This window comes from Phoenix dactylifera, chromosome 11 (assembly GCF_051530095.1).
Source record: "Phoenix dactylifera cultivar Ajwa chromosome 11, Ajwa_hap1_PhDact_Kaust_v1.1, whole genome shotgun sequence".
Taxonomy (NCBI): domain Eukaryota; kingdom Viridiplantae; phylum Streptophyta; class Magnoliopsida; order Arecales; family Arecaceae; genus Phoenix; species Phoenix dactylifera.
This window is the reverse complement of record NC_143200.1, coordinates 13,897,366-13,917,502: the sequence shown is the minus strand read 5'-3', so window position 1 is coordinate 13,917,502 and position 20,137 is coordinate 13,897,366. Positions and strand designations below refer to the sequence as shown.

The 20,137-nt window shown below is 40.3% G+C and overlaps 1 protein-coding gene across 4 annotated transcripts in view; it reads right to left on the bottom strand.

The window, feature by feature from the left end:
* LOC120108724 (uncharacterized) overlaps positions 1 to 17,559 on the bottom strand; it is a 99,126-nt gene extending 81,567 nt beyond the window's left edge. For 2 of the 4 annotated variants that reach the window (XM_088706857.1, XM_088706858.2), the window contains exons 1-2: positions 17,126 to 17,559; positions 15,516 to 16,301 (exon numbers count right to left, since the gene is read on the bottom strand). In XM_088706857.1, coding sequence (XP_088562983.1) covers positions 15,516 to 16,301; positions 17,126 to 17,197 — 858 coding nt within the window. In that variant the 5' untranslated portion in view covers positions 17,198 to 17,559. Of the gene's footprint in view, positions 1 to 13,633; positions 14,736 to 15,326; positions 15,435 to 15,515; positions 16,302 to 17,125 lie in introns of those variants that run through there. The other 2 variants (XM_088706856.1, XM_088706859.1) reach the window with 2 other exon arrangements.
* Between the last annotated feature and the right edge of the window lie 2,578 nt (positions 17,560 to 20,137).

The following is a 20,137-nucleotide window of genomic DNA, read 5'->3' as shown; positions in this document are numbered from 1 at the left end:
GTGGGTATCTTCACTAGAAACCCTCACGAGACTATAACTCGTCCACTAGGGTAACCTAGGGGTTTAAAGCCTTGTTGCATATGGTAAATGCAATCGCGATGCCTGCGAAAGTGAGTTAGAGCTTTTCTTTTTTTTTTTTTTTTGCTCGAGGACTAGCAAAATGTAGGTTTGGGGGTGTGATAAGTGCTGATTAATCTATAATTTAATATTCTTTTTCCAGCACTTTTCAATGTTCTTAAACGGATAACCACTTATTTTACCATAAAATAGAACAATCTTTGAAATAAATTTAAAATATGATAAGAAGTAAATAATTCACATATCCCCGCCTTCCAAGCGTATCAGCCAGCACGTTTCAGTTCAATAACACTGGGTTCGAGCCCAATGCCCAACTGACATGCATGCACCCAAGCAATCTAACGGTTCATAAATTCCCATCTCCGTATCACGTTTGCAAACTAAGCAAAACAGGGGAGACCTTTAATTTAAATCCACATATGCCCATTTTCATGTCAAAATAGAGCAAGAAAAGAATTTTTTCCGAAAATTACTGGAATCACTGTTCATATGAACAGTGTTCCGTGAAAACACTGTTCATATGAACAGTGTTAGAAAAAAAAAAACTAAAAATGCATTTCACTGTTTATCTTCTTCCCCTCCCGCAGATCCCGAGGCCGTCCACCTTCCACGGCAACCTCCCGACGATCCCGCGACCAGATCCTCCGGCCCTTCTTCTGCCCGTGACGCATCCGGAGCCAATCTCATCTTCCTGCGATCCGGCCTCCACCGAGAACTCGTGATCCATTTCTTCCTCCGTGATCCACGTAGTGCACCAGCGCCATTAGCCCGTTCCAGCCGCATCCAACGAGCACACCAGCGAGCAACTCCTCCGGATTCACCTCCCAGCAGCCAATGGTCCAAAGAAGGAAAGCAATGAAGCATGATTCCATCCACGGATCCACACCAGCCACCAGCTGCCGAATCACAGAAATGGCGTTCCGCCTCTTCCTCTTCCGGATTCCCATCGATCCTCCGATTGGCTCCTCCCAGCGCATCCCCGGCATCCGTGAAGGAAATCCCAGCAGCCGGTGATTCAGCCTCTCGCATCAAGCCAAGGATCACGCATCCAAATCGGGACATGTATTCAACCCCTTCTCCCGTCCGTATTCATCTTCCACCGACCACTCTTCCACAACCAGCTCCCATGATCCAGCCGTTGATGCGCATTCCGCCCAAGGATCATGCGTCCGTTCCCCTTAGATTCATTGCCAGGGAGAGATCTATATAAAGGGTAGAAGAAGAGAGCCGAGGGAGAGGAGGGGGCTTCGACAGAAAAACAGGGGAGACCCCCTGTTTCGGTGAAAAGAAGAAGAAAGCCGAGAGGGAGAGAAAAAGAAATAAAAAAAAAGAGAAAGGAGGGGAAAAGAGAATGTTTTGTGATATTTTGGGAATGATGGGAGGTGAAGGCTTTCATTTGCAGATGGGAGGTTGTCCGGAAGCCATGCGCGGCTAAACGTCTAGTCTAGGGCTGGATGAAGCCCTAGCAATGTATCAGGGCATTGTAGTTCTTATTTTTTTTAATTATTTTGGAGCTTGTTTAAATTCTTATTTTCAATGAAATATTCCTTTATGATATTTAAACTTTGAGCATGCTAGTTACTAATCATGTTTGCTAAAGTAGTCTAAGATGATTCATGCCTAGAAAGATGAAGTGTGCTGCATCCTAGATTAGCATACTTAGGTAGACACTTCATGCTACACCGAAGATGGATTTTTCTAACACTCTTTATGCTTTTATTTTAAAAGGCTTGTAGCCAATTTGCATGCCTCTCCAAAAGATAAAAATTAAGAACACAGTCCCTAATGCAATGCTATGTGGTGGATTCCAAATCCTAGATCTATCTACTCTAATAAATTTCAATTCGCACTCATAGTTTAATTTAGTTAAATCAAGTTAGCAAATCCTTCTTCTTGATTTATTTTTAAAAGAAAAATAACTTATTCTTCAATCCCTGTGGACCGACACCCGTAATCACTATCCTACAGGATACGTGCTATTGCGTGGTTTATTTTCAAAATTGAAAGAACCGATCAGTAAGATGATAGAAGAGGTATCCTATACTCTCTTTAGGATAACCTACAAATACACACTTATCTGATCTAGCACTTAGCTTGTGTCTAAAATTTCTTTTGACATAAGCTTGACAGCCCCATATCTTAAGGTACTTAAGATTTGGCTTCTTACCTCTCCATATCTCATATGGAGTGCTAGATACAGATTTAGACGGAGCCATGTTTAATACATATGCAGTAGTCTCTAGGGCAAAATCCCAGAAGAAAATAGAAAGGTCTGTAAAGCACATCATGGACCATACCATATTTAATAGAGTATGATTCCTCCTTTCTGCTACACCATTTAACTGTGGCGTATACGAAGGTGTCCATTCAGAGAGAATACCCTTTTCCTTAAGATGATTTAAAAACTCACTAAAAAGATATTCACCTCCTCGATCTGATTGAAGAATTTTAATACTCTTTCCAGTTTGTTTTTCAACTATACTTTGATACTCTTTAAACTTATCAAAGGCTTCGGATTTGTTTCATAAGATACACATATCCGAACCTTCATAAATTATTAGTGAATGTGATGAAGTAAGAGTATCCACCTCTAGCTGGAGTTGTCATAAGACCACATACATCTGTATACACAAGTCCTAATAACTCACATGCCCTTTCTCCATGTCCAGTGAATGGAGACTTGGTCATTTTTCCCATAAGACAAGATTCACAAGTTTCTAATGATTGATTCACTTATGTGACTAAGTCAGTAATGCCAAAGGAGGGTGTTATTCACATTTTCTCTTTTCCTTTTGCTGCTTTTATCAATATGATAGATATTGTCATTAAGAGACAGAGCTAGAAGACCATTTTCCATAATGCCATTGCGATAAAATTCATTAGAAAATAAAATAGAGCAACCATTGCTCTTTACATTAATTTCAAATCCTTTCTTTAATAATAAAGAAATAGAAATTACATTTCTAATAATTTTTGGCATATAATAACAGTTTTTCATTTTCAAGAGTTTGCCCGACGGCAACTCCAATCTGTAGGTTCAAACAGCTTCAGCCTGGATGGACTCTCCTCCGACGCCATAAAGCTCGAAGTCATCTTTCTTCAAACTTCTAATTCTTTGTAGTCCATGTAATGACTTGCATATATGAGAACCACAGCCGGTATCCAATATCCATGAATTTGAATTTGAAGAACTTAATGACAAACTGGCATGCAACATAAACATACCTTTTGATGCAACTCTTGCATCAGGCTTTACAGTTGCAAGAAAACTCTTGCAATTCCTTTTCTAGTAGCCTTTCTTGCCGCAATGAAAATAGATACTTGATCCGGAGATTTTCTTTTCTTTCTTCCTCTTCATCTTGCTACTTTTAGGGTTCAATGTTTTCTTAGAACTCTTACTGCCTGACCTTTTTTTATCTATAAGGAGTGGACCCTTATCTTTCTTGATATGGGTCTCGGCTGTCTTGAGCATATTCAACAGCTCAGGCAAAGAGGTATTCAGTTTGTTCATGTGAAAATTCACAACAAACTGAGAGAAGGATTCAGGAAGTGATTACAGGATCAAATCTTGACTTAGCTCACCATCCATAGCAAAACCTAGTTGACTCAATCTAGTGATCAAGTTAATAACCATAAGAACATGGTTTTGTACGGATATTCCTTCATTCATTCTTGCACGAAATAACTGCTTAGATATCTCATATCTAGCAGTTCTACTTTGTGCTCCATATAGCTCCTTTAGATTGAGAAGTATAGAGAGAGTATCCATGCTATCATGCTGCCTTTGCAATTCACTGGACATGGAGGCCAGCATGATACATTTGACAGTCAAACTGTCATTCTTCCACATCTTGTGTGTGGCAACCTCATCTTCAGTAGCATCATCTCCTATTGATCCAAGATCAGGAGTTTCGAGGATGTAAGAAAGTTTTTCTTGAGTGAGCGCAATCTTAAGATTCCTCAACCAGTCCACATAGTTCGGACCAGTCAACTTGTTGGCATTCAAGATGCCTCTCAATGATAGTGAAGAAGCTATTAATTCAGAATTAATTCTACATAAGCAAAGAACAAAACTAACATAAGCAGACCAATCATGATGACATATATACAATTAGATAAGAACTTCTATCTAATTGTTACTTTCACTATTTTTATCGAATATCATAGCCCTCTCCTATGATAAACGAGAAAACCCTAATTGATTTTTCTTAGTAAGGTTGAGATCCTAATTCCTCGTAAAAGGCTGTGTTAGTACAACAAACCTTTATGAGTTCAGAGGTAGGAAACTCTTTCCAATTGCATCTCATGCAATTCTCAACATTACCTTGTCCTCTAAAAACACTTATAGCCTTATGTTAGCACAAGAAACTATAATGTTTTAGTTAAGTCAGACCCTTCATTTCCATAAAGTCATATTTGAATAATGCTGCCCTTGTGTTAGCACAACAAAACAACATATTAAAATATGCCATAAGCATCTTAATGCACCAAGACAATATTATATCAGTCCCCTGAGCAAGCCTTGTGTTAGCACAACAAACTAGCATGGATCTTGACAAAATAGTATCGACGCATGAAGAAAGGCTAGGAATAGTGTTTTTCAACATTAAGCTATCTATAAAAGATAATTAACCAAATTGGCCAGGTAAGTAGGTGGGAGGCTCCCCGTGCTTTCGCAACGGTCCTAATTAAGTAACCACATTTAATACTTTCCTAGACACCAATTGATCAATTGATCCAGAATGGGTAAGCTTAAAGTATTTTTCACTACAACTTAATATAATTTTTATGAGGGCTTTCTGGTCTCTGGCACATTCTATGAATGTAACACATTCATACATAGCATTTCTATAGACATACTATAACATTGCTATCTCATAGCATATAACAATCATATAATATTGCGCTCTTATAGCAATTATGAATCCTACATCATGCATGGTCATTTGATTGAACCAATAAAGATTGGCCTGATACCACTGTAGGGTTTCGAAGCGATCTAGGGGCGCAGCGGAAGCAAGGAATTTCAAAAATTTCTTAATAAAATTCCGTTACATTAGCCCGACTTCAATTTCATGTGATGGTAAAGCTTCACCAATACCAGATCACCAGCCTGAAACTCAGCTGCCCGCCGCTTTATGTCAGCCCACTTCTTCATCCAATTGGTCGCCTTCAACAAGGAGATCGGAACCAAATCTATATCCTCCTTCAGATCCCTCACGAACCTGTAGGCGGTCAGACTACGTCCCATGTAGTCCGCTGCGATACTTCCCGGAGTGTCTGGTTGCAACCCTATAATTACCTCAAACAGTGATTTACTTGTAGACTCCGATCGCTGTAAGTTGTAGCTGAATTGGGCTTGGTCCAAGAGTCGCACCCAATCCTGCTGGTTGACACTTACATAGTGCCTCAAATACATCTCCAATAATGCATTGGTTCGCTCTGTTTGGCCGCCTGACTGAGGGTGGAAGGCTGTGGACATCTTCAGCTCCGTTTCGAGATCCGAAATAACTCCGTCCAAAACCTCCCCGTGAAGCGAGCATCGCGATCAGAAACGATACTCCGCGGTATCCCCCAATATTTTACCACATATGTGAAGAATAACTGTGCCACGTCCTCCGCATGGCAAGTAGTAGGTGCTGGAATGAAGGCCCGTACTTCAAAAAATGATCCACCACTACCATGATAGAACTGTTCTCATCCATTGGAGGTAGCCCGATGATGAAGTCCATGGAGACACTCTCCCACGGATGCTCTGGTATATGTAATGGTTCCAACAACCTCGCAGGTCCTCGATGTTCAACCTTGTCTTGTTGGCATAGCAAACAAGTGAGAACATACTCCTCGATGTCATCCCGCATCTTCGGCCAATAATAGTTATGTTCTATGAGAGCTTGGGTCCCGCCCACATAGAATCATGGTGTTCTCACAGCACCTCGCGCCTTAGCCCTCCGCCTGAAGGCACATAGACACGTCGCCCTCGTGTCAAAATATGCCCTCCTTCGGTTCAGAAACGGCGCGCCTTGCCGTCCATGATGAGTTTACCCATGGAAGTGGCCCACGGATCCTTCTCCATCTCGGCCTTGACCCTCTCTATTGGGTTCCTTGCTGGTCCGAAAAAGGAAGAAACCGTAGCCAACTGTACCTTCCTACTCAAGGCATCAGGGACTGAATTAGTTCGGCCCGGCTTGTACTCGATGTCGCAATCAAATTCAGCGAGAAATTGCTGCCATCTCGACTGCTTAGAGGTGAGCTTTGGCTGGGTCTGAAAGTAGCTTGTGGCCATGTTATCCGTGCGCACCAGAAACTTAGATCCAGCGAGGTAATGGTGCCAGGTTCAAAGGCAGTGCACAATCGCTATCATCTCCTTTTCATGAACCGTATACCTACGCTCGGTGTCGTTCAACTTCCGACTCTCGTAGGCCACTGGGTGCCCTTCCTGCATGAGCACCCCTCCAATGGCAAAATCTGATGCGTCGGTGTGGACTTCAAAAGAAATGGAAAAGTCCGGTAGCACGAGGACCGGCTCCACCGTGACCACCTGCTTGAGACGATCAAACGCCTCCTGACATTGGTTTGACCACCACCATGGTCGATCCTTCTTTAACAAATCCATCGGTGGGGCACATAACTTTAAATATCCAGTGATGAACCTCCTAAAGTAATTTGCCAAGCCAAGAAAAGAGTGTAAGTGTGTAACTCATGTAGGTACCTCTCACTCGGCTATGGCCGAAATTTTCGAGGGATCCATCATGAGCCTTCCATCCCCAATGATGTGCCCGAGGAACGGCACCCTCCGCTGCGCAAACACATAGTTCTCCCTTTTCACAAAGAGCTGGTGCTGCCGTAAGGTGGAGAAGACTTGCCTCAGGTGCGCCACATGCTCATCCAACGTTCGGCTGTACACAACAATGTCATCCAAGTATACTACCACGAATGTATCGATGATTTAGAGCCTTTTTATACTATCAATGTCATCCAACAATGTCATCCAATGATCCAACAATGTCATCCAGGTGTGATATGTTGTGCTCAAGTTCGAAGATTTAGAGCCTTTTTATAGCCTCAGCTCAGGTAACCACAGGAGAGGCCCATAAAGACCTCAGCAGCTCTCTCAATAAAGACCTTAATGGTTTATGGACGGTAAGTTAGAAGTGATCGCACTCAAAGGCTACAGTATAAATTATGCAGCTGCAGAAAGAATGAGTTTAATATTTGCTCATAAAAAATGAATCAGTTCAATCATGCAATGAGATCTCAACTGTCTGCGGCCAGAGAGGCCTTCAAAGCTATCAAGCAAAAGGCCGCAGAGCTTTCTACGAAGCTAGGTTAGGCTGAACAAAAGGCTAACAAGGTCTGGGAGTTTGTCATCTGAGCTAAGGGGTAAGTCGCAGAGGCCAAGGAGCTCGTCATCCAAGCCAAGTAGAGGGCCGCCAAGGCAATTGAGGAATATCTCTCCTTAGACTAGTATAAGGATGACTATGAGGAGAACGCGGCTGATGCTTTTGTAAAGGGCTTTGAGGAATGTTGAGCTCGGGACCAGCAACTCTTCCCGGAGATGGACTTTTTCGACCTTCAACCTAACTTCGGTGAAAGAAGCGATGAGGACGGCGAAGGTAGCGAGGCCGGCGGAGGCGGCAAAGATGGCGAGGACGGCGATGTTGGTGAGGGTGAAGGCAAAGAATGAAGCCCTTCACTTCTTTACCTTTTTTGCTTTGGACTGGGCTTGTACTTCATTTTTGGCTTGATTTTTACCGAGGTTGATGTACATCTATTTTTGCTCGACCTTTGTCGAGGTCAATGTATATATTTAAAAGTAATGAAAATAAAGAATTTTCTAAAATACCTAACTTCAGATTTTGCTTATGTTGTCTACTTTTTGCTTGTGTTTGGGTTATAGCATTGAACCTTCCTTTGACGCATCTTCTTATATTCAATTCCAACCACAGGATTGGCAAGGGTTTTTGGCCTATCTTGGGCTCCTCGGTTGATCCTTCTTGAGTTTGTCTCTAGATAAACTCTAGGTGAGCTTGGCTTTAGGAGGTTCCCGGTCGGCCTTGGGTGTCTTCTTAGTTGACCTCTTTGGAGTTCGTCTCCGAAGGAATTTTAAGTGAGCTTAGCTTGAGGAGGTCCCAAGTTGGCTTGGGGTGTCTCCTTAGTTGACCTCTTCGAAATTTATGTTAGGAGGAATTTTGAGTGAGCTTGGCTTGAGGAGGTCCCAGATGGATTCGGGGTGTCTCCTTAGTTGTTCTCTCTAGAGTTCGAGTCTAGAAGAACTTCAAATGAGCTCGGCTTGAGGATGTCCTAGACGGATTTGGGGTGTCTCCTTAGTTCGGAGCCCAGGCATTCGTGGGGTGTCTTGAGTCAAAATGCTTGTTATACTTGTCCAATCTAAAAGATAGAGACATAACGAGAAAATTTTTATTAGAAATAAACTTGAAATACAAACGAACCTTATTGGTGATAAATATGAAGATTGTCGAAATTCTAAGTTCATGGGATCAGAGCATCGTCAAGGTGCTCCAACTTATATATTCTAGGTCGCATTGATTCGGTACTCAGTATGGGCCTTCCCAGTTTGGGTTTAGCTTTTCGGGCTCTCTTGGTCAAAATACTTCGATCTTTCTTAAGACGAGGTCGCTAAGTCAGAAGATCTTACTCTTGACCTTTGAGTTATAGTACCGAGCTGCTTTCCACTGGTACTTTGCCAGGCGGATTTGAGTTTGCACTCTAGTTTCTTCCAATAGATCAAGGTTGGCTCGGAGCTGATCGAGATTTGTTTGGTCATCAAAGCTTTTCACCCGAAGTGACGGAAGCCTAATCTCTAATGGGATTACTGCCTTTGTTCCAAAAGCAAGGTTGAAGGGCGTCTCTTTGGTGGGGACTCGAGACGTGGTTCTATATGCCCACAAAACACTGTAGAGCTCTTCAACTCACATGCCCTTTACTCAGTCCAGTCTTGCCTTTAGTCCCTACAAAATCGTTCGGTTGGTTACTTTGGCCTCTCTGTTTGATTGGAGGTGTGCCACCGAAGTAAACCGGTGGTCGATTCCGAGCTTAGTGTAAAATTCTGTGAATTGGGCATTGTCAAACTGACGCCCATTATCGGTGATGATCACTCGAGGGAGTCCGAATATAGAAATTATGGCCTTCCAAACAAAATTTTGAGCTTTCACCTTGGTAATCCAAGCCACTAGGTCGACTTTTGCCCATTTGGTGAAGTAGTCCACCGCCACAAAGAAAAACTGGCACTGCCCGATTGCCTTTGAAAAAGGTCCAAGGATGTCGATTCTCCACTGTGCAAATAACTAAAGGGCACTAATCGGTGTCAGCGACACAGCTAGTCATTATTGGATGCTTGCCTAGCATTGGTATTGGTTGCATCTCTTGACGATGTCGGCAGTATCCTTTTGCAGGGTGGGCCAACAGTATCTTTGTCGTAAGATCTTATAGGCCGAGGATATTCCCCCCAAGTGATTTCCACAGATGTCCTCATGCACTTTCTGAAGTGCATAATCTACCTCAGTCAGACAAAGGCATCTGAGGAGAGGCAATGAAAATGATCTCCAATATAACTTGTCATCAAGGAGAGCATTGTGGGAGGCTTGTTGCTTCATCTAGCAGGCTCCACCCTAGTTCGTAGACAATTTTTCGTCCTTCAAGAAGTCGAAGAGGGGATCAATCTAGCTCGGCTCGACAATAGTGTTTATCATGACCTCGGGCTCGTCGATGCTCGGCTTCTCTAGGACTTCGAGAGATGTAGCTTTGGTCGGGTCGACAATCTTCGAGGTGGCTAGTTTTGACAGCAGGTCGACCCTTGCATTCTCCGTATGAGAAATCTAATGTATATCAAAGCTATGAAAGGCTAAAGTGATGTCGTTTACTTTCTGTAGATATATGATCATCGATGGCCACCGAGCTTCGAATTCTCTTCGAACTTGGCCGACGATCAATTGTGAGTCTTTGAAGACCTTCAACTGCTGGACCCATGCTCCTTGGAAAGCTTGAGCCTGGTGATGAGCACTTCATATTTAGCCTTCTTATTTAAGGTCGAAAACTTGAATCGCAGAGCGTACTCTATGATTACTCCATCTGGGCTGGTAAGTATGAGCCCAACCCTACTGCCCCCTAGGTTTGATGACTCGTCTACGTGCAGGATCCATAACCACTCTGTGGTCTTTATTTTGGAGAGCTCGGCGGGATCTTCATTAGGGATGGTGCATTCCACCAGAAAGTATGCCAACCCTTTTGCCTTGATGGATGGCCTAGGTTGGTACTCCAAGTCGAATTCTTCGAGCTTCACTGCCCACTTCACCAACTAATCTGCATTTCTGGGCTTTCTTATAATTTGCCTCACTGGCTGGTCGGTCAAGATTGTGACTGAATGGGTCTAGAAATATGGGCGGAGCTTCCGAGCTGAGATGATGAGAGCATAAACCACCTTCTCCAACTTAGAATATCTGGTCTTGGCATCTTGTAGGATACTACTTGTGTAGTAGATCAGTTTCTAGCATCCTTCTTCCTCCTGCACCAAGATCACACTCACAGCAGAAGGAGAAACGACTAATTATAAGTAAAGCATTTCTCTAACTTATGGCTTGGTGAGGAAAGGCGATAGAGCTGAGGTATTTCTTTAGTTGGTCGAAGGCCTTTTGACACTCTTTGATCCATTGAAAGTTCTTTGGATGCTTTAGGATCTTGAAGAATGGAAGGCAGCACTCCACTGATTTGGAGACAAATCTTGCCAGCGCGGCGACCTGACCAGCCAGGCGCCGAATTTCTTTGACGGTCTTTGGGAGTTGTATGTCCTGCACTGCTCAGATCTTCTTTGGATTTGCCTCAATGCCTCGCTGTGTCACTACGGAATCCAGAAATTTTCTTAACGCAACTCCGAAGGCGTACTTCGTCCGATTGAGCTTTATTTGGAACCTTTTGAGGGTCGCAAAAGTTTCCTCTAAGTCGGCTATGTGCTGCCCCATTACTTAGCTTTTTACGAACATGTTATCCATATACACCTCCATGTTTCGGCCGATTTGCTCCTTGAAGATCTTATTGATGAGGTGTTGGTAAGTTGCCCTTGTATTCTTTAAGCCAAAGGGCATTACCTTGTAGCAGTAGAGGCCTCTGCCAGTGAGAAAGGTTGTTTTCTACTCGTCTTCGGATGTCCTTTGGATCTGGTTGTACCTAGAGATTGCATCTATGGAGGTTGGTAATTGATGTCCAAAGGTCACATCTACGAGCTGATCAATCTTGGGGAGTGGAAAGCTGTCTTTCGGAAAAGTCTTATTCTGGTCGGTATAGTCCATGCAAACTTGTCATTTTTTGTTAGTTTTATTCACAAGTACAATATTGGCTGACCAATCAGAATAGTTCACCTCGTGAACAAAACTATTCTCCAAGAGTTTGTCAACTTTTTGGTCGATGACTTGTTGTTTTTCTACGATGAAGTTTTTCTTCTTTTATTACACAAGTCGATGAGTTGGGTCCACATTGAGCCGGTGAACCAACACCTTGGAGCTTAAACCCAGCATGTTGTTGGGCCGACTAGGTGAAGTCATCCGCATTGGCATAGAGAAATTGATTACTTTACCTCGATTTTCTTCACTCAAGTTGGAGCTGATCCAAACAGTTTGGTCAGGCTTATATTTCTTTAAGGGAACCTGCGCCAACTCTTCGGCTAGTTCTCCTCGCTGCTCCTTCAGTTTGTCCCTTGTGTCCAACCCTTCTATCGGTAGGATTTCTATGGATTTCTTTCTCTTGAGGGTGGCCCTGTAGCATTGACGAGCTATCATCTAGTCACCTCAGATTTCTCCTACTCTGCTCCTTGTGGGGAATTGCATGAGCAAGTGGTTGGTAGATACCACAGCCCTTTCTCCTCATAAATATGAGGTGGATTTATTGCTGGAAGACAACAGCCTCTAGCCAGCTTTTTTTTTTTTTTTTCGGTTGAGCTGCTGAAGCAACAGGGCAAAAGGAACCATTAACATGCATATCAAGGCCCAAAGGAATCCACTGACCTACTATACATTCCAAATTACATGATCACCACATCAATCAAAATTAGAAAGAGATGTTTGATGATCTATCATGCTCATATATCTAAGTTCATTCCTTTCTCTTTGATGTATATACACCATCTTTAAATATCCAATGACACTTCTAGCTGCAGGATCTATTAGAAGTATGCCCTAGAAGCTAATTTGGCAGAAAAATTGTATATATTCTGAGACATAAATTTGTACTTGATCTTTTTATTAATTAATAAAATTGGATATTTTTTTCATTCATGTTATTATCCGTCCATGAATTGTCCAAAGAATTAATAAGATAATGACATATATTCTCAAGAGTTGAGAATTTAAAGCATTTGCCATTGTTGATTAATTTCTGAATTACTCTTGATCGATGGATCATTACGAAGGACGGTGATCGATTCGATGAGATTAGTGCACATATCATATTTTTTAATGGACGAGTCTTGAGTCCACAGTGTGGGGACACTGAAATGATTGTGCAAGTGCTTGTTAGAGAATAAGTGTACTGAGCGTGACCAAAGCAAGAAGTCACTTGGATGTCAGTGATTTACTTGATGCTGCAGTTGTATGATTGGTACTTAGACCTGCGATGCCATAGCTATTCACAGTGAGGTCGCTGTAGTTTGACGAGCACATAAACATGGGCCCTATCCATTAGGATCCTTGTGGTGCAGATTGGCTGCAGTAGGTTCACTGTCGAATTAGGATTGCATCTAGATGAGATCTATCGATCTTGATAGACTAAGAGAGATCCTATGTGATTTATGAGTCTGAGTTCGAAAAACCTTGGCTAAGACATTTTGGAAAAGGAGTTTTCTAATCTCGAACTTAAGTCAAATAAATTTTGACATATAACAGATGATGGGGTTTGAGGAGTTATCCATGACCTCCATCTTGTCGGGATCCATGATAGAAGGACTATATCATACGCTAACTGCACCTAGAAGTTCATCTATTCCGTTTTACTGGATTGTCACTACATGCTGCTAGGTATCACTGGTGGATTGTGAGACTCGAAGGCATTCACTTGATGATCAGTAAATTCTGAAGAAAAGAGTTGAAATTATTTCAACCAATTGAAAGGAGTTTCAATAATATTATGATGGAGATCACAATATATCTCACTATCAGACAGAATAGAACCTATAGGGTCACACATATAAGAGATTTTGATCATTCCGACGGTTGGATTGCGATTTAGAATTGCAATATATCTTGATTGTCAATTTGATTGATAATTGGTTTAACCCACTAAGAGTTAGTGAGTTAAAGAAGGAGGATTTTAATTGGACTAAATCAATTAGGCTTAACCTTATTAGATAAGGATGGAAAGTCCTAATTAATTAGAACTCCTTATTTGATAAGGAACTTAATTCATAAATCCAATTTGGATCCTAATTGGATTAGGATTTACATGAATCAAATTGGAGGACATATTGGGTCCTAATTAGATTAGGATTCAATTAATCAAGAGGAACCATATGATTCCTAATTGAATTAGAAAATCTAAAGCATAAAAGGAAGGAACTCCCCCTCCTTTTCTTCCTCGGGTGAAACAAAGGAGGGGCATCCACCCCTCCTTGAATCACGCCAAGAACCTCTTGATTGCATCACGCCCCACCCCTCCTTCCTTTTTTGGCCTTCCACACGGCACAAGGAGAGGCCATGTTGCCTCTCCTTGGTTCTCTCCAACCTCTTTTAAGTAAAGGATTGGAAGGGGTGAATCAAGAAAGAATTTCTCCAAATCCTTTTCCTTCTTTAAGCTAGACATGAGATGCTTACATAAAGAGGAGGGGGGCGTGAGGGCTAAATATGCATTAGAGATTATTGAATTCAGCCTTTTCTTTCTCTTCTTTAGCCGCAAGGAAGTCCTTTTCTTCTTCCTCCTTCCAAGAAAAAGAGAAAATGTTTCTTTTTCTTCTTCCTTCTTCCTCCTCTTGGAAGCAATCAAAAGTTAATTGCTTAAAAAAGTTTCAACCTTCAAAAGAGAATCTTCTATAAGAAAGCCAGCACTCCAATGAAATCAAGATGCTTGAAACGATCTGTACCTTGTGTGGATACCTATAAAGGTTGGACACTTGTACGGTTTAATCCTTCGATCATCAGATAGCGGTAAAGATCTACCCGCTCAAAGGTAAAATAGAATCCTTACAATTCTTTATTATAGAATTAAATTAATCAAGTTTTAATTTTAATCTCTTTTTTTTAATTCATAATTTTCTGAGTTTGTGAACTCAGAATTTTTTTGAATTCTACCCTTCCTCGAATGTTCATGTGATGAACAACCCCGCACGTGTGTTTCCACTGCAATCGTCGCAACGCGTGCGAGAGTAACCCGACGGGATCAACGCTCCAAAGCAATACAAGATCTAAATTACAGCCTTTTACGGCATATATGATACAGCAAGTTACACAGACTACAGATATGTACCACTTGACAGCAGCAGCCATTTTAACTAGGAGAGAAAACAGGTATTATAACTAGTTAACCGCACACAGCAGGCAGCTGCTGACACACTGCATTATGCATGATTGCAGCTATCTGATGATTGATTCCTTTTAATGGGAACACCTGAGGCTTTGCATCTTCAGACAAGTCATTGCCATCGTGGTGTCTCTTGCCTGTCACAACCAAAACGATATTGTTTTAAGGGAAGCATTTTCCTAGAATGTTAAGGATCAATCTCATGGTATAACAGAATTAGGCTTACACTATTCTCTTGACTGAATATATTCAGTACGCTAGTAGGAACAAACAATACTTAGCATATACAGTAAGTCTGTATTTACTATTAAGAATAAACTGAAGAATAGGTAATATTTGGCATATCAAAATCCACCGTATGGAGTACATCAACTTCTCTTTTTTTATGCTTCTCTGAATTGTGGGTGATGGCCATGATATATACCCTTGGTTAGATAACTAATATAAAAATAAGTTATATCTGATTGGAAGGTTAAAGGGATGAAAGGAAGAAACAATTTCTGATCAATAAATCATGCTGGGATTCTGTGGAGACGGTCAGTAACAAGCCGGCTCTGCTTTAGCTCTGAGCTGAATGGTGGAAAAGGAGATATTGCATTTAGAAAATGTGCACGAACTACTGCACCCAAAATCCTATCTGAATCAATTTTGTGGACTGGGTGACCCATGGTGGTCAAGATTTTCCTCCTAAATGAGCTATTGCCCAAGTATGTCCCTAGCACGCCGTATTTTTAAAACAAATTTGGACATCATATCTGACTGGGAAGTTGGATTTGCTGCAGCATAGCGAAACAAACATTTCCAGTTCCTTTCCCAGTCTTGATTTCATTTGGTCACTGAAGAAAAACAAACTAGCTTATTCAAAGTAACAAGTAGTTTTTATACACATGCAAGAAAACATTCCAAGTTTGCCATACCTTCTTCACTTCAGGAACTGATTTACAGTCTGGAGGTTTCTCAACAGCCAGTTTGGTTTTGTATGGTATCAAGTTGTGACCAGGTGCATGCGGTGAGACTCCGGTTCTAGAATTTGTCACGTCTGACACAGACCTGTTGGTAGGAGGCCCAGATTCAACATTAGACCCTGGACTCTCCTGTTCCCTCAGAATCTCTCTGTCATCAACACTACTGATATCATTCTGTTCAATCTCTTCTATGCTTCTACTTAATGACGACAAGGATTCTCTGTCCAGGTCTTGCATCACAGCATGGTTAAAGTTTTTCTCTGGCTCAATTTTTTCCATGCTTCTTCTCAGCGAGTCTATATTTGATGTTGTGGATCCTGGATACAGCGGTCTAGTTTGAAGAGCTTGACTGCACTTCGTATCCTGCTTGAAGTTTAGTTCATTTTCAGTTTCTGTAGAAGGGGCATCAATAGTTTCTGCTGCCCCATCTCTAAGACTTCCATGCTGCAGAGCTGTTTCATCATCTTCTCCAGTTTGGCTAGAATTACTACCATCACCACCATAATCCAATGTGAGCTCAGTTTGCTGGTTCTGTTCCAAGGCCTTTAAAGCTCGAAGCCTTCTGTAGTATTCTTCAAAGTATGCTTTCTTTTCGGCAACTAAGCCACTAAACTTGTCCAGTTCCTCCTGGCGTCTGTCGTGAGTAAACACTGACCTTTTCTCCCATGACAATGACTCAGCTGCAAATCTTCCAAAGGATATAGAACCATGATCAAGCATTTGCGAGACCGAAGCTTCCTGCAAACCACATTAACAATATTAATACTCTACATAAATGAAAGAAAACAATATATTTAAATAATTACAGCACCCCAATTATCTTTCATTGGCTTCTTTGTATCACATGCTATATTCTCTGCTAACTTTGTATCAAACTTAATATAATATCCATATAAATCAACAGAAAATGTAAGAAACAAAAAGGGGAAAATTAATATACCAACACAGCTGAAAGGTAATGTATCATGAGTTCAGAATTCAATATAGGAGAAGAATAACAAAGTAGGTCACATCAGGAAATACAGAGAAATGAAACTCAGGTACTTAATAAAGCTCAAGCACCCATTTAGCCACCCAATAACAACAGAATAGGAAAATTATATTCATTATAGACCTTTTGCATAGCAATCTAACTTAATAAGCAGATGTAAGGAGTTTATATCATCCCAACTATATATACTTCAAAAACAGCAATGAAACTGCAAGGAGAGGAAAACAAGCAAAATAGAACCAATAAGACCACAGCAGAGAATAAAAGAACTCGTACCATTCTGTTGCAAATATAGTGTAGAATTTGATACAATATATTACATGTAAGATCATATATTAAAAAATCTGAAATGCAAAATGAAACTAGCAATAGATAAATATCGTATCATTGTAGTTAGCATTTATGTAACCTGAATAATGTCATTAAAAAAGGGTTAAAGAGCAAAAAATAGATGGTTTGATACATGTAAGAATGAATTGCTGTTAGTTTAGCACTCTAAAGGAGCATTAAAGATTTTTTTAGACAAATAATTATGATGGTGAACAACCCAAAGAGATTAGAAAAAAATTACTTGAGAATCATCTCGATCAGATAACTCCTCCTGTGACCATCCATAATAAGTCTGACCAACACTGGTCGCCATTTCATGTCAACCAGTTACTTTACAATTATTACACAATATTATGGAGGCAAAAGCAGTCAGTTGATGGTGCCTCCCATTCTACAAAAGTATAAGCAAGGGCAGATACCTACATTAGGAAAAAGAACGACAGTTTTAGTCCTTAACCTTGATAGCGTAAAAGTCAAAACACTGAGAATCATATTCTAGTTTAGATTGTCACGGTAACAATGTCAAAATATGGGATAACGATGATAGAGGAAATGTAATAACATGAGATAAAGTTGCGAGTAAAGTAGGAAAAATAACGAATCTCCTGAAATTTGAGTATGTAAAAGGGAAGAGTACAGCAAAATCTTGTCACAGTGATTTGTAAAGTACTTGCAAACTTTGTTAGATTTTTAAAAATACTCTATTCATCAAGAAAATTATAAATATATTTTCAATGACCATTGTGCTAATAGCATGGGGTTGAAAACTTCTTGACCACAAGCAGATGAGAGTATAATCAATTTAGGTTTACATAAAATTCAACTTCTTTAATTGCATTTAAGAAAGTCTTCATCCAAAACAAGAAAACAATATCTGAAATAGGCTGGGTCAAAAGCAAGGTAGTGTTCCAACTTTAATCCAAGAAAAATTAATGTTTTTTCCATAGGTTTGACTTTGGGGCAAAATTTTATATCACATTTATAATTGTCTTGTAAAAATTGGTTGAAATCCTTTACATGATAAAAAAAGAATTAACAACAGTAAAATTATGATGCTCTGATAGGCATAGGAAATTGATGGGAAAAATGAAAAATCAAATAACTTAATACAGACTAAATAAAAAGCCATGGAGCAAATTTTTCTTCCAAGCCTCAAGGAGAACAGTAAAGGAATGATTTAAATTCCTTGGGGACCTTTTCAGATGCGACATACTTAACAAAAGACTGCTGTAATCATTAAACAATCCAAATAAATTAAGTTTTGTAAACGAGCTAAGATAGTAAATTAAAGTTAGTCCAACACTCACGGCAGTCATAGTTAAAACATAAGCTGAAAACATATCATATCTACTTTTACGAGGTCAGAACATTCTTGGACAAGCTAAACAATTGAGAAAAAAAAAATCCTGGCTTCTGAATATTGCCACCTATTCTTCAATCTTCGAAACCCAAATTCAGATCTTTTTGTTTTTCACAACTCAAGCAGATGTTTAACTAGTGCCAAATTTCGACTCTCAATAAATAGAAACTAAAATCAGGAAAAAAAATTTATCAAAGCAGCTCTTCCATGATATTATAAAATCCAAACTCCAACGTTAGATAAGTGACTCTAAATACCTGGCATGAGACGCGCGCGCGCTGGAGAGAGAGAAATAACAAAGCAAATAAGAAATAAAGAATTCAGCTAAATAATAATTAAAAAAAAAAGACAATGAAAAATTTAAAGAGATCAAGATAAAGGTTCCATCTTTGATGGGCAATCAAGATAGAGATTCCAAAACCAAATCTTTGGCAGAAAATCGAATCCAATAGAAAGAAAAACATAAAATCTAGCTCCCGAACCTTGGCTAGGGGCAACAAATCATCCATTTTGGGATCAAAAACAAACCCAGAAAGAAAAAATCCCCTTCGAAAAGGCATAAAAGTAATACTATGACAAATTGTTGGCAAATAAATCAAAATATACTTACATACTTCAAGAAATACTGCAATCGGAAAACAAAGATGTAAATGTCAGAAAAACACCAGAGCATCCCAAATTAAATGAGCAGAAATAAAAATGAAAAAACAAATTAAATTAATTAGCCAATCGCAACAATTAGGAGAAAAGTTATCCAATGGTGAAGCAGGCATTTCAGCTAACTTAATAACAAGAGACATAAAAGAATTGCAGAAAAAAAATAGCACAATAAGATTCACACAAACTGGAAGTTCATGTAAAAAAGCCCATCTATTTATGGTCGGGATTTTGTGAAGGAGAAAATGTAAATATGCGACACATTCTAGTATTGAGCAAACAACTCCTGATTTCTGACAAGCAAAACACGAACTTTGAGAATGTCGGTTCTCGAAGTCAAAATCGTACCTTTATTGATACCATCTTTATCTCGAAACTATCATCAGCCTCCAAATCATATGAATTCTTCAGGAACAGCAGAAAAAACACATCAGAAGAAATTTAATTACAGTTTTGTAATTAAAGATGCCTTAAAAAAATATAATCTTCAAAAAACAAGAAATTAGAAGGCAAAATGGGAAAAGGAAAAAGAGGCTCAAATTCGCCACTTCCAGATGTTCCCCGCCAATTGCTAGAGAAGCTGACACGCAAAGAAGAAAAGAGCAATTTTACAAGTCACCCATCATCTCATCAATATACATACATACACACAAAAAAGAGGAGAAGATCCCCGCTCCTCCTCTCCTCGGGTGATGACCTCTCCAACTTACAATGAATGCAGATTGGTTGTCAGCAGTGTAGTAGACCTTCCAAAAATGCCTCGCCTATTGCCAGAGAAGGTGGCATGCAAAGAAGAGAACAAATTTAGAAGTCAACCCTTGTTGCATCAATATTCCTGCAAAAATGCATCCATACAAACAAAAAAGCAAGGAATGCTGTACCGGCCGGTTCAGCCCGTACCGAACCGATACTGGCTCCGAATGGTCTGGTTCGGTGTTAAAAACCCGTACCGGCCCGAACCGGCTAACCGTATCGGCCTGTACCGGTTCCAAATTTTTTTGGAGCTTTTGGATACGTGAACCAAGAGGGTTCCCTCCCAACCCGCAAGCTACCAATGCTTTCAAATCAAGATCTGGCCAGAACAGGTCAGCAACACATGGATAATTTAATCTAGTATACCAGTCCAAAAATTGGTGTCCAAGACTATTGATGCTTGTTGAACGTCAATAATAGACCAAAAAGCTAATTTGATTCAAGAAATCACAGCCTAAAGCAATAAAAGTAATACTATGACAA